Source organism: Stegastes partitus, unplaced genomic scaffold (assembly GCF_000690725.1).
Source record: "Stegastes partitus isolate 25-593 unplaced genomic scaffold, Stegastes_partitus-1.0.2 Scaffold140, whole genome shotgun sequence".
Classification (NCBI taxonomy): Eukaryota; Metazoa; Chordata; class Actinopteri; family Pomacentridae; genus Stegastes; species Stegastes partitus.
Genome location: NW_007577871.1, coordinates 204,251 through 219,029, shown reverse-complemented (window position 1 = coordinate 219,029; position 14,779 = coordinate 204,251). Strand labels below are relative to the sequence as shown.

General features: G+C 40.0%; 1 protein-coding gene across 1 annotated transcript in view; it reads right to left on the bottom strand.

Annotated features, from left to right (window-relative positions):
* The window catches only part of ngef (neuronal guanine nucleotide exchange factor), a 31,001-nt gene extending 21,358 nt beyond the window's left edge, over positions 1-9,643 (bottom strand). Inside the window, exons 1-2 of the mRNA XM_008278976.1 lie at positions 9,233-9,643; positions 2,510-2,612 (exon numbers count right to left, since the gene is read on the bottom strand). Of these exons, the coding sequence (XP_008277198.1) occupies positions 2,510-2,612; positions 9,233-9,446 (317 nt within the window). The 5' untranslated portion in view covers positions 9,447-9,643. The remainder of the gene's footprint in view (positions 1-2,509; positions 2,613-9,232) is intronic.
* Positions 9,644-14,779: the final 5,136 nt, after the last annotated feature.

Here is a 14,779-nt window from a genome sequence, read left to right as displayed (position 1 = left end):
GAACCCACGCTGCACGGGGAGAACATGCAAACTCCATGCAGAAAGATCCCGGCGCCCCCACCGGGACGTGAACAAGGCAACAGTGCTACCAACTGTGCCACCCTGCAGCCCCTATAAAACATCAGGCATGAATTATTTTTTGGTTTTTAATTTTTAAAAAGGTTATATGTATAAATAGGTAACTTGAAAACTTGAAAACAAAATGGGACAAAATGAGGGATTCAGTTTGGATTGTGAGGAGCATTTGTTAATCCACATGACAACATGCATGGCACTTGTGGTCAAATGAAGTGCGAAGCTATCCTCAATGGACTGATTTCCCTTTAAAGAGCATGGCTTTATGTTTAACCTGCCTGTGATGTAGGTCCAGTGTTGTTGGAAATGAGCAAGTCAAGAATTAATTTTACCAGCAGGTAGCCACAGCCACTGTGAAGTGCACGCTGACAGGAGCGATTGCTGTAGTCTGCCATAAAGTGGGTACCTTAGTTTTACTATTACCGCTATCCAAATGTTATTTACTGCAATTGCTGGCTTGAAAGAAAGGACATAAGAACAAAGCTCACGCAAAATTACGGCAGCGTTTCGCTCCCTGTCCCATCATCACTGCAGAGTCGGTGCAGACAGTGTCAATGCCATGAATGTAACCATTTCATTAATTAATGTTTATTCATTTGCCCTAGAGATGTCTCAGTCAAATGGTTTTACCCCTCATCAATCTGAGTCATTAAATATTCATTATCTGCCAATACAGTTTTAGGGACATGACATTGCATATCCAGGATTAAAAAGACAAGCATTTGACCTGTTCAGTAATCCCAATGTGTCTGCCTCATGTCTTCCTCATGTCTACAACCTGCCAGCCTCCGCTACCAAACCAGTCAGTTCCACTCTTGACTTCACAATGCCACCAGCTAGTCACACTCTCAGCCCTGCCATGCTCTCCCTGCTGTCCTTAGTCTGCTCGCCCAGTGTCTCCCAGTCATATTCAACCTCAGCCATCATCAAACTGTCCACCCCACTGATACACTGATCATCCTCAACATTACATAATAAATCCAGTTAAACTCATCTGTCTGACTGTTATCTGATTCAGTTCCTAACAGAATGGTGAACAAATTTTTAAGATTTTCTCAACCAGTTTGTATTTGTTTACCTTTGTGATATCCTCGTGTTCTTAAAGAATACGCCAGATGAAGACTCCCTTTGTGAAAGCTGAAAAAAGTGAGTTTCACATTACCTCTGTGAGCTTACTGGGCTACATCATCAAGAGAGGGCAAGTGAAGACAGAACCAAGCTCAGGAAAGGTGGCCACCTGCCTTATCTGGTTGGGGTGAGAGTGGGGATGAGGGGGGTAGGGATAGCAGGATAGCTTTATGTCGCTGCCACCAACCCCTCTCCCTGGAGTACCCATTTGGCCTGAATCAAATATACCAACATCTCCTAAACAGTATTTCTATCTGTTTGTTGCCTTTTGAATGCTCCTTGGTATACCAGTCATTCCCTCCTCTTCCATCACATCTGCACACCTGAGCCTCTGCCAAAAAATCAAGATCCTACAGCATGTGAGCTCTGACTCTGCTCTCTGTTTGCTGCCAGATTGGTCAGTTTGCCTACATGGTAATAATGCAATGGTTCAACTCAGTTCCATTTTTGCTTGTCACTTGGATTGTTCAGTAATGCTAATGCATCTGTGCGCCTCAGGTTCATTGTCTGCATCCTGCCAGCCTCATTCACCTCTTCTCTGCTACCAAACCACTCCACACCACCAACACAACCACCTTGCAACATGTGCAACCCTGCCCTGGTCTCTTTGCCGTTCTTCCTCTGCCAACCCAGCGTCTCTCAGCCATATTCAGCCTCTGAGCTGAAACTCTTTACTCCAGCGACATTCCAACCCCCCTCCTAACATTTCACAATAAATCCAGTTCAACTCATTTCTCTGCCTGTTTTCTGAGTCCAGCTTACTTGCCCAATGGCCTTCAGTTCCTAGCGGAGAATGATAAAGCACTTTAAACTGGATGTGGCTACACAAGAGGACAATGACATAACAGCTTTTAAAGATTCCTTCATTAATCAGTCAGACACAGTCGCCTGCATTTTTTTTTCTCCAAGTTTACTCAAATTTTCTCTGTAGTTGATTAATTTGTTGATATAAGATCAGAGGGGTAGCCAAATGTTATTTTCAGTGAACTCATTCACTTGTAGCTGTTAGCTTGTCTTAAAGTCAGCAAGGTAATAACTGTATCTCAGTACTGGTTCTTGAACACTTCTGCTTGACCATAAGTATTCTGAGTAGAACTGAATACATGAGGACACTGCTGTTTCGATCATAAAGAGACTGGACAGACTTGTGTGCTTATCACAGACATGATATGCCATTGAGAGTATCAAGCATGAATAATAAAAGTGCTGTGTGCAGTGTTTAAACAAGCACTGTTTGTGCTTGTTTGTTTTCTGGGTGTGTTTATGTTCAGTGATAGGGTTGGGCAATGAAGGTATGCAGACTCACCATCTAGCCCCTGGCAACAAAGGTGACTTGTGGGGTAAAGGAGCAGTAGAGGAGACTTGTGCCATGTTGGATGGACTGTGGTCCAAACCAGACCCTGTAGAACCTGGACAGAGGAAATTAAAACTCAGCTGTTATCTCTGCATTTTCAGTCACTTATTGCAGACAGTGGTAAGGCCTCACAAACACACAAACATCTTTGCCTATGGAATAGCAAGCAGCAGTACTGTATTAAGCATGAGATATACATAATGAACCATGCTATTGTTAAGAATTGCAATGCAAAAGCCTGCTGGCTCTGTGCAGTGGAGCATTTTTAATAATTGCATTGGCTGTATTTGATTACTTTGACAGGCCACAGTCACTTCCAAGCCATCAGGTGATACCTGTTTTCCATTTATATTTGGGGCTATGCACCATTTTATTGTAAAAGTCAACTACTATACATATTGTGAGTATTTGTACAGCACACAATAATATCATTTATGCCAGTTTGTGGTTCTGTACATATGTAATTCCTACTGTCAGTACTGTCACTCAAATGTAAACAAACCATTTCCTGGGTATTTGCCAAAATTATTTATGATGTCATTTTTGTGAGAATGTCCCAGTCATAATCCTTGTATAAAGGGCAACACACAGAGCAGGATTTGTAATACATCATGTGACACCTGTGACACAAACAGGGAGTGGTAATTAAACCTAGGTACAGTATTCAGTGCACAAGTCCTTTAATCTGTGACTATTAAAGTGAATTTGAAAGGGGGAAATCTCCAAGGGGAACTACAGACAAGCCAACAAACACTTCAAATTGTTCTAATCAAATAACATCTCTGCTGACAGTCACGTTTACATAATTTTTTATTTTTTTAAAAAAGGATGGTCTGCTCCATCTGTTCCCTTTTGAACAAGGACTGCTCCCAGACCACTGTCACTTGTGTCCACTGCCAGCATGAATGGTTGAGTATACAGAGGTGCCATAAGCAGTAGGTCGTCAAAAAGGAGGTGTTTTGTTTGCTTAACAGTTGATTAACTTAAAGCTCACTTTAGGACTCAGTAGATTAGTTAAGTGTGCAGCTACAGCTGAAAAGTAGTTTTGTGTGGTGCAAGCTCAGTTTGCATGTTTGGAACAAGGAAGGGCCACAATAGTCTGGCTTCCACCAAATGACCAAACACCTTACACAAATGCTTAGAATGTTTAGTTCTCAAGATATGTCTCTCAAAATCACAGACCCCGTGTAATGACATTCACCAAATGCTGAAAAGTGGCTAACAAATTATGCATGTCTAAGACCATTATCGTACACTAAAGAAAACTGTAAGGTTTTTAGATGCGACATTGCTTTCAGTTTCTTTTTGAGGATAGGTCAATATATTTTCAGTTTTGCTACACCATTCACTTTTCTAAAGTCTGTACTGAAAACAGTCATCACCATTGGTTTTATCAGCTAAAAAACATGGGGCGCTCCATGCTGTACAACTCAGCTCAGCAACTCCATGCTGCACCATATACTCAACGATGTTTGTTTACATGATAAAGATGGTGTTTATTAGGCTTTGAGTCACCTACATCAATATCGTGCTTTAAAATATGTCTGAAAAGGTACATCAGTAAACCTTGACTTCATCAATTGAGCTAACAGAACTGACTCTTCACCTCAGAGATGTGATAATCTAATGTGAAGGTTTTGCAACACTTTAGAGTTTGACATGAAACAAAACCAACAACAAAGACCCACCAATTACTTCAGCACTGGCAGTTCCTTTATCTACCATAAGGCCAATGCAGCGTCAGGGTTTTACCGCTGGGTCGGCGCTCAAACCCACAGCAGCCACAGCAGCTACAGCAGCTACAGCAGCCACACTTGCCTTGGGACTATATACAACCTCAGACAACATGTAATTTTGATACAGATGTTTTCCCAGTACATTTTGAAAACAAGGCTAGACCAGAACATATGGCTATAACCATAGATTATATATGAAGATGGATGGAAATGCAAGGTCTAAAAAATGAAGCCCTTGCAAAAGTGACTGAAAAGTGCATTCTGGCTAAACACCAGCAGGGGGGAATTAGCAGTTTGTAAACAACATTTTCCCAATGAGTTTATGGTCTCGCTCTCTAGTTTCAAGTCTCCTTCAATACAGCATGATGTCTTCTTGTAAATAATTCTATTTAGAGTAAAACAGATGTTAAGGTGTGTTGTATGTTAAGGTGTGGCTACCATGAGGTTGACAAGTTGTTACTGTATAGGTTTGCGTAGTGTCAAGTACTCAATCAGGCATTTTTTCATAAACTTTCACTCTGTCACCTGGCAACTAGACAAAACAACTCATCACAAATTAAACAAAATCTGCCCCTCACCCAAAGTTTCTACCTTCATAGATCAATCTACTGTGTTCTCTCATCTGTGGATTAAAGCTATCAACTTGCAACTATCAACTTCAGCAGGGGGCAATATACAACAACATGACCCTTACTACAACAGAAAACCATCACACCTTCTCTGACGTTCAAATCCTCCTCTTCCTACTTGCTCGTAATCTCTGCAGAACCAAAACCAGTACCTCTTTTAAATGGTACAGACAACCCTTGAACATAATCCTTACCATTGTCAGTAAACTGATGAATGCTCTTTTTGCCAAAACTCAAAGAACGGTCAGTAACATAGTGAGAATTTATTTATCCACTAGAACAGCAAGTTTAACAACATTGGAGACTTTATTCTCATTTATTGACACTTCCATCAATATTACCTGTTTAAGTTGTGCAAAAGCTTTAATATCCTGAGACATACACCAACAATATAATTTTTTTTAAAGTCTGGCAGCCTTACTCCCCAATCCGCAAAACTTTTGGCTTCAGTCACCAACTTATACAGCCTAAGCGCAGCAGATTTTAACTGATAAAATTGTGACTACCTTCCACCAACAACGATGAACAGTTCCCTGTGCAGGACACACTGTTTGATCACTATCCACACATTCCTAAGCAGTGTAGAAGCTACTCACTCAAACATTGTCAAACAACTGTCAGCATCCTTTTATTTAAAAAGAGGAACCGAACAAATACTTTCACCATTATCAAAATCTAACTGAACTAGTTTAAGTAACACCTTTGTTAAAATTGTTAATCTCTAGCTCATTAATATCCTGGAAGATTTTCTCTTTTAAAGTGAGACACTGTATTTCAACCTACCAGTTCTTTCAGTTTAACAGTTTTATCCAGCGGTTTTCCATATCGTTCTAGAGTGTTTGATGTATTTTGCAACTGTGGTAGAATACCGCTACCCACCAAGGCAGTGTAATACTTTGAATTAGAAGTTTCACAACTTGCCAAAAATCCAATTATCAAAGCTAAGTATTCAGCAATCAACAATATATTATTTGTAATACAACAATGATACTTTTCTAGCGTAGGAGCTTTCTCAAACTCCTCCAACGAAATTTACATCTAGAAACCTCAATCAACTGCCAACTCCTTAGGTTTTCAAGTTACACAATTTACAAAAGTAACACGCAGTATAAGCAGTATAGTGCTAGTAATTAAGTCAAATCATTTTCATACCATGAAACTATTCAGTGACCCCTTGTGCCATATAAATGGGGGCATTGTCATCCTGGAAGAGACCACTCTCATCAGGACAGAAATGCTTCAGGATGAAGGTAATGGCTCAGAACAACTTTGTATTTATTTGCAGGGTATTTCCCTCTAAGCATAACAAAGCCACCAGATCCTGTCACTATAGGTCATGTCTTTCCACCTGTACTGTTTTTTGATGTACATTGCACATACACTCGCCTACCTGCTGAGAATATGGGGAATGATACTCATCTGGTCATATCACAATTTTTTTTTTCTAATTCTCTGTAGATCAATGCCGATGGTTTTTGTACTACTGAATGCCTAAATGTGCATTCATCTTTCCAATGAGGGTTTGTGCACTGCAGCCTTGATAAAATATTCCTCTCTGTGTAATGCTGACAACTGTTATTGCTGACTGCCTGATCACATCCTCTATTTACATTCTCAGACAACTGAGGAAGAGTTGCATGAGCATCATAATTATCAAATGTGACCGTAAAACACAACTTCCCATATTATGAACTGATGTCTTTCTCATATATCCAAATGCAAATGTCAGTTTACTCATTGTGCCTATTGAAACCCTATTAATTTGAGTAGTCTTTGTGACTGAAGCTCCTGCCAGCAGTACCCAACATCCATCCATCCATCCATTATCTATACACCGCTTAATTCTTACCAGGGTCGCAGGGGGGCTGGAGTCTATCCCAGCCGACTTAGGGCGAAGGCAGGGGACACTCTGGACAGGTCGCCAGTCTATCACAGGGCTACCCTTAGAGACAGACAACCAAGCACACTCACATTCACACCTACAGACAATTTAGAATCACCAATTAACCTCAACATGTTTTTGGACTGTGTGGGAGGAANGAAGCCGGAGAACCCGAAGAGAACCCACGCTGCACAGGGAGAACATGCAAACTCCACGCAGAAAGATTCCGGTGCCCCCACCGGGACGCAAACCGGCAACCTTCTTGCTGCGAGGCAGCAGTGCTACCAACTGTGCCACCCTGCAGCCCCAGTACCCAACAATAAACCTAATTCAAAGTCACCAAGATCTTTTTCCCTTGCTGTCTAAATAAAAACAAAAATTTGAATCATCCCGGCCTGATCAGCATTTTATACATGTACGTATACATATACAGAGCATAATTGGAACTTCATTGTCTGATTGTACCGTCCAGTGCATCTGTGTGGAAGCATCGGAAATTATTATTTTTCTCCTCTTGCTAAATGCGAGATTGATGCAAAGCTTTGTCCATAGGACTCTTCTTTACATTTAGTATTAGGGTAAACATACTTGCATTTATGGTACATCTATGTCATCTGCCCTACAAATAAGTCTCCAAAGTCAGGGAATTGTTGATTTATGCATTACTCTACCACAACACTGGTTACCTTGTGAATTATTCCCAATTGATAATTATCTCCTACACAGAGACAGGGTCGATCAGGATCTAACAGTTGTGACATTCTTCAATTTTAGATATTTTAGAGACATACTATAATTAACTAGAAGTTTTTGGAGAAAACCAAAATGTAGTTTTATCTACGAACTGAACAAATTGTGAGTATTATTCTGTTCAGTTAAAAAATAAGTCTAATTATTACGAGCATTATTATTACTCCAACATTGGCACATAAGGCTGTCTATACACACTCCACACACTGTTTGTGGGCAGGTTCGTGTATATAAATGTCATCCATGAGTTAGAGAATAAAAATAAAAAATAAAAAATTCATAGTACAGGTCTTTAAAATCCTGCTGAATCAGTGGTTGTAACAGGTGTAGCACTTTTCATAATTGTAATAAAGTACCAAAAACAATGAAGAGGCTGAAGATGAATCTCCAGAGCAGGACCATGCTGTGACAAACATAAAGAGGAAATAATCTGAGATGAAGTTACCTGCTACTAAATGGTTTGTGGCTTAGATGGGAGGAGGTTGATTAATTGATTAATATGGATCAAAACAGGATTTATTTAGGGAGACTTGTCATTAAATGATGTAAGAAATCTATTTATGTAAAAGACAAAGAAATTATGCAGTCATTGTTATTTCTTTAAACAAATAAAGTGATGAAAATGCATGTAACCGAGCAAGTAGAATTACAAACTACAGAAAGTGGCCAACAGATGTTATCTATAATGCATTTATCAGACATGCTATAAAAGCACATACCATATGCTCATATTCCTGACGACTGAATGTCATACTGATAACTTTGTCTTTTGAATAAAGACAAAGTTATCAGTACTTATCAGTCAAGGGCAGCTGCTAGCTGGTAACAAGATAAGATATGCAATGATCATATCCTATTTTCTTATAATTTCCTTTGGACTTCAGTGTTCTTGACATTAGTTTAAGTTTCCGTTTTGTTATCAGCCACTGAATTTTGTGACATTTTGAAACTGCCTCTATGTTTTATGGCTTTTTATTTTATTTTTTTTCCTGAGCAACTTCCTAGTTATGTATTAAGTGATCATTTTGAGGCCCATCCCAGATGCTGGGCAAAGTCTAAACTCAAATGGTTTATTGTTACATTTGATGGGGCTCAAAGAACATGGTGCACTCCTAGAGAGTAATTACTAATGTACAGAACACATGCTCAGTACATTGATTTTTACAGCTATAATCGATGTGTTCAAAGTACAAAACAATTAAAACTTCCACAAGAACAAATTTGCATTTTATTTCAATAATGCCAACAGGGCATTAGGTATATTGTTGTGATGTCTGGTCAGAGTTTGATCTGTGAAAAGTACAGGTATTACTCAGCACCATGAGCCATTTAAATAGAACCAGTTTCTCAGGTTGTATTTGTGTAGATTTCTACTGAAGGATAGGACTACCAAGCCTTTTTTTCCACATTCAAAAATAATTGCGTCAATTGTCTGAGACAATATGTAGAACAGTGACGTACAGTATCTACTGCACTGCTTCACCAAAGCAGAGTCATAACTGAAATTCTAAATCCTGCAGTGTGATGATTTTAATAAAGACCAATAATGTTAAATTAATCTAGCTGAATAAGCTCAAATAGATTTGAACTAGGAAAAAAATAACATAAAAATAGGGCCAGAACAATTAGCCTAAATTTAAATGAATCTGACATCAGCTGGGGCCTGATGTTTTCTTACTTTCAGGCTGCTGGGATGAAGCCAGCCTCTTCTTCCTCATTGACCGGTAAAAGCGGGAGTTCCTACGGATAGGCTCTCTGCTGAAACCAACTTTGGAGTCATCCTCATCATAGTCCTCCTCATTGCTCGGTTGAACCACAGCTGCAGGATGCTTTTCTTGGGCATCCTGTGCCTTCTGCCCCCACTTGCCCCTGAACAGAGCAGTCACAGACATGGTAATTGATCCTTGTTTCTTCTTTGAAAAGGTGAGCTTGGAAGATTGTGTTTGACTTCGGGGATATTGGAAGAAAAAAATTTGTCATAATTAGCCAGAGTCCAGGAGCAAATCCATGTCGAAAAATGTGAAATTCTGTTAAAAAGTAAATCCCAAGGACAAGTATACTAAAAACAACAACTAAGAGATTAGAGAGAAAAAAATCCAAGGTCCACTGTCCTTCCTGTCAATGGTTGTATTGTAGTGTTGTTAGTTAAACGGTGTGTAGCCAGTGAAACCAGGAGAGTACCTGGCTCATTCCTCCTAAGCTGTAATTATTGCATTTGTGACTCTTTCTCTCCTGCTCTTTGCCCCTCCTCTCTTAAGCTCCCTCCCTCTGTCGCTCTCTCTACACCACCCTGTTACGTGCTGACATTCCTGAACTCAACCTGGCTTTACCAGCCTGCCTGTCTCTGTTCTGCTCTCACTCAGTTGTGGAACCAGAAAAGCCACCCACTGACAGTCTGTTTCGTTCTTTTTAATTTCAGGGTGTCTCAGATCCTGCCACAAAATCTTTGCATGTTCTGAGGCTTTCCTATTCAGGGTAAAGTTGAAGAACAACAGAGAGAACATATAACAGAAAAACAGCATGTATTTAGCAGGCTTGCTGTATGTTATTTCCTTGTGTGTAAAGTAATGTGTGTCATGCTCCTGGCCCTGTTGAGCCTGGGCCTCATACAGTAGTCTTATCTGTAGTCAGCTGACAGAGAGAGTTTAAAGTTCACTTTCGCCTTTGTTCTACACAGCAATAACACAGCTTGTTCTGCTGTTAAACAGTACCAGGCGAAAATAAAGTAACAAAACAATATAATATCCTGGAACATTTAAAAAAATTGTCTGCACAGTTGCACAGTGGAAAATATGTTGGGTTAGGGTCACACAAATAATGCAATCTTTGATATGTGGGATTATCCTCTTTTATATAAACTGCTTAAACTAAAGGTGTTGTGCACACTATGTGTATGTAGGAGCTTGTTTGGGTAAAATTCCCACAAAACCTTGTAACCCCAAATTTTCACTTTTTGTTTCATCTTCAAGGAAAACACTGGACTTATTGCATATGTGTATATTTTTGTATTTGCTTCATTCATCCGTCTGTTTCTGCTGCTTATTTGGGCCTGTGCTTCAGTGGCAAAAGGCCAAGCAATGTAAAAATGGGAAAACATTAAAATATAAACAAATGCCCTAAAAATAAAACAAAATCTAACAATGTCTCTGTAGTAGATTGATGTACACACTGAAATACCCTAAGAAGACTTGTGATGTGAATATACAGTTGTGAACAAATGTTTATATACACTTGCAAATACTATGCCTATTATGCAGTCTTGAGTTTCAAACAGCTAACAGAACTCTTCATTGCCTATGATGGACTCATTAAAACATGTGTCTTTGTCACAACAGACAATTGTACATTTTGTTTTTTTCATAAATTTATTATAGATTGTCTGGCAATATAACAAAATTTGCTGGTGGTATTTCCAGTTTGGTCGCCATCCACAAGCTTCTGGTTGTATGTATGACCACTCCTCTTAACAGAAGAGGTGCAGTTAAACTAAATTTGTTGGCTTTCTGCCACAGACTTCTTTCTTCAGCACAGTCCATAGGTTTTTGATGAGGTATAAGTCAGGACTTTGGGAAGGACAGTCTAAAACCTTAATTCTATCCCAATTTAGTAATTTCCTTTCAACTTTTTATGTGTGTTTGGGGCCATTGTCTTGCTGGAGCATTTAACTTTGTCCAAGACCCAACCTTCTGGCTAATATTTTTAGATTTTCCTGAACAATTTGTAGGTAATCCTCCTTCTTCATTATTCCTTTTATTTTGTGTAAGGCAACAGTTCCACTGGCAGGAAAACAGCTCCAGAGCATAACCCTAACAGAACCATGTTTGCATTACTGTTGATACTGCACCAAGCCACCTGTCCATTGCATTCTCCATTTTCCCGTTACTCGTGAACAAGATCGTGTGACACTACTCCTTTGCTTGTGGCAGCTCCTCCCCCCCAACCCAGAGGGAGCAATCTACCAGTTTCTGAACTATGGCCTTGGACTTAGAGATGCTGACTCACATTTGACTTTGTGCCGAAAATGCGAATACAGCTCTTACTTTGGTTGTACAAGGACTGAAAGGCCCATCACAATGACCCTGGTACTTCATACTTTAGCAGTAATAATAATAATTGATCAAATTTATATAGCACTTTTCTATTTTTTATTTTTTTTTATTCTTTCCCGGCTGCACTACAGTACCGGGTCGATGCATGGAGTGAAGGGAACAAGCCCCTCGTTCATCTCCCAGTGCTAAAAGTCTGTTTAAGATATAGCATTTTCTAGGCACTCAAGGATGCTTTACACTGTCAATTATTCATTCACACACATTCATTCCAGCTACGATTGTAGTCACAGCCCTGTGGCAGACTTACAGAGGCATGGCTGCCCTTCCGCGCCTCTGACGACCACCTCAAACAATCCATTCATACACATTCAGGGTGAAGTGTCTTGACCAAGGACACAACAACCAAGTTACAGGGCAGAATCAAACCGCTGACCTTCCGATCATTGACCAACTCGCTCTACCACCTGAGTCACAGCCAGTAGACCTCTATCAGGGCTATGGACGAAGCTTCCCCTGAGTCTTCAGGCCCTGCCTCCTCAGCAGAGGACATGTTAACTAGGTTAAGGAGCTCCTCAAAGTGGTCTTTTCACTGCCCAACAATGTCCCCAGTCCTGGTCAGTAGTTCTCCCCCCGCCTCCCTTTTCTGAGGAATCAAATAATTTACTAGAACTTCCCTGAGGCCAACTGAAAGTCGATTTTCATAGTCTCTCCAAACTCCTCCCACACCTGAAATTTAGCTTCTGTGACCCAGGGTCACCTACATAGTTAGCCAGCCAGTTATGTGACCTACTGTCCAGTTGTGTGGCTGACTGGCTATTCAGCACAGGCCATCAACACATGTCATTGGTTAACTGTCATAAATGGCCTGTCAATCACCCAATTGCTGGATGGGCGGGGCTAACCAAGTTACGGCAAGTGAGATTAGGTGAGGAGTCTGACATGGAAAAAACAATCACCGAAAAAACGCCCCGGTGGCGCTGAAAAGCTAAAAAAGATTTAAGAATTAAAACACTGAAGCCTCCAAATACACCAAAGTAATTCAACTGTTTGGTCCTACAGCAGCGGGGGCTGCAGCGCCAGCAGCAACCGATAGCGGAGGACAGACCATACCTGATCCTGGTGCTACCCTCCCAGCTTCAGGCTACTTATTGCAATGTCATCACCAGCATGGGGCAAGAGTGCCCGGTGACACAACAGGTGGTGGAGAGTGAGCCTATGGAGGCGGAGGAAAGCAATAAAAATGAGCATGACAGATCTGTAAGCAGAACAACTAGCGAAGTTAGCTGAGAGAGAGATGCATTTTCAAGACACACTCAGGTCAAAAACAAAAATGATTATGCAGACACATTATGTGTGTCACTTTACATAAGCCTATTAGTGTAATAGCGCGAACATGCCTATTGCTATGCCATGTCATGTGCAGTTTAGCAGTCACTGAGTTATGCTAAACACATCCATTACCAGTCATAGCTATTTGCATGCTGATGCTGTCAGTCTCAAATATTTTATTACAGATATATTAATTCATTAGTTATTTTATATGTAGATATACACTTACTGGCCACTGCATTAGGTACACCTGTGCAATCTAGCTCTAGCTCAATCTCAGAGCTGTGTGTTCCTTATACCTTCGTCCCATCCATGAACATACATTAATGGGGACAAAATATTAGGAACACTTTTCAATATATTTCACTCCAGTATGCCATATTCCAATATGCCACCACCCATTACAACCTCAATAATAAAGATAAAGTAGAACCATAACCTTTGCAACAAAAACTGAAAATGTAAAAGCTTTGTTAATGTAAGATGTATGACAGAGCTGATGTATTTGACTGCAACAGATTGGAAAAGTGTATCTAATGAAGTGGCCACTAAGTGTATATGTACAGAGCTTCGCAAAAATGTTATCATATGAAATCATATTTTTTTTGTGTGTGTGATTCCAAAAAGGTGGTTGTTACTCATTTTGAGAATGGCTCCTGTGTGTTTTTGCAAATTATAATTTGTTTTTATTTTGTTTTTTTTTAGTATTTTATCTATTTCCTCATCCAATAATACTCTCTCTACCCATGTCCAGCTCAGCCAGGTTCAGGGCAGGTCAACTGAAGAACTTGAGAGCGAGAGCCAGCCCAAGACATCAAGCCAAAGCATAGAATGGCCATTTAAAAAAACAGCTTTTGGGCAAAAGAGCCTTTTTAATTTGGTGAGTATACAATCTATTGTCCAATAGGTGTCACTACAGCAACAAAACCAGAGCATCTATATGCAGATAGTGTATTTGCTCAACTGGATTGCAATTATTTTCCAGCTTGTCAACAAGTTTGTATAGGTCTCTGAAGATGTCTTGGAATTTTTGTTCTGAAAATTCAACCTTTCTGTCAGTTCTTGTCCTTGCATTCAAAAATCAGTGCTTGATTCAGTCAACCATTAATGCTATGGGCCGGTCTGGCCCAAAAATGCCAGGGCTGATTTTTTGCCCCAGTCCACCTCTGGCCAAAGAGCTCCATTTTGTTTCATCTGACCACAGAAACGTCCTCCATACGGCCTTTATATATATATGTGTGATCAGCAGCCTCTCAACCCATGGTGATGTAAAACACACTTGATCATAAACACTGACACTTGTATTCCAGCAGCTTCTAATTCATTGCAGATTGGTTTGTTGATGATTTTTTTTATAGGTGCAACCCTGTTGCCAGGTTATTAAATGAATCCCCATAAATGGGGGCACCACATTTGACTGAAAAAAAATTGACTGAATCAATAGGTCAGTCTTATAAATCAATACCATAAAATACAAGAAACTATCAAATTCATATTTGGATTAATAATTAAATATTAACTTCAATCACAGTACCATATCAATGCTTAGGATTTTGACATTCTACATAGTAGAAGTTGGCAGCATTCACTCTTACACAATATTAAGTAGACCAGTAGCAACATGTTCACCTGGAGGACAGCCTACAACTTCCAAAGAATCCATGCAGGTGTTCAACCTGAATCTCTGGACAGTGAGTCAAGAATCTTCACCTGCCTGTTTGACTACTCAGAAAACTAAATGATCACCACAGAGGCTGACAAGACCACTAAAGTTTACCAAAAGGATGATACTGCTACATCACATGCATAGTAAGCACACAGACATTAGCACTCACCCGCCACTTTAT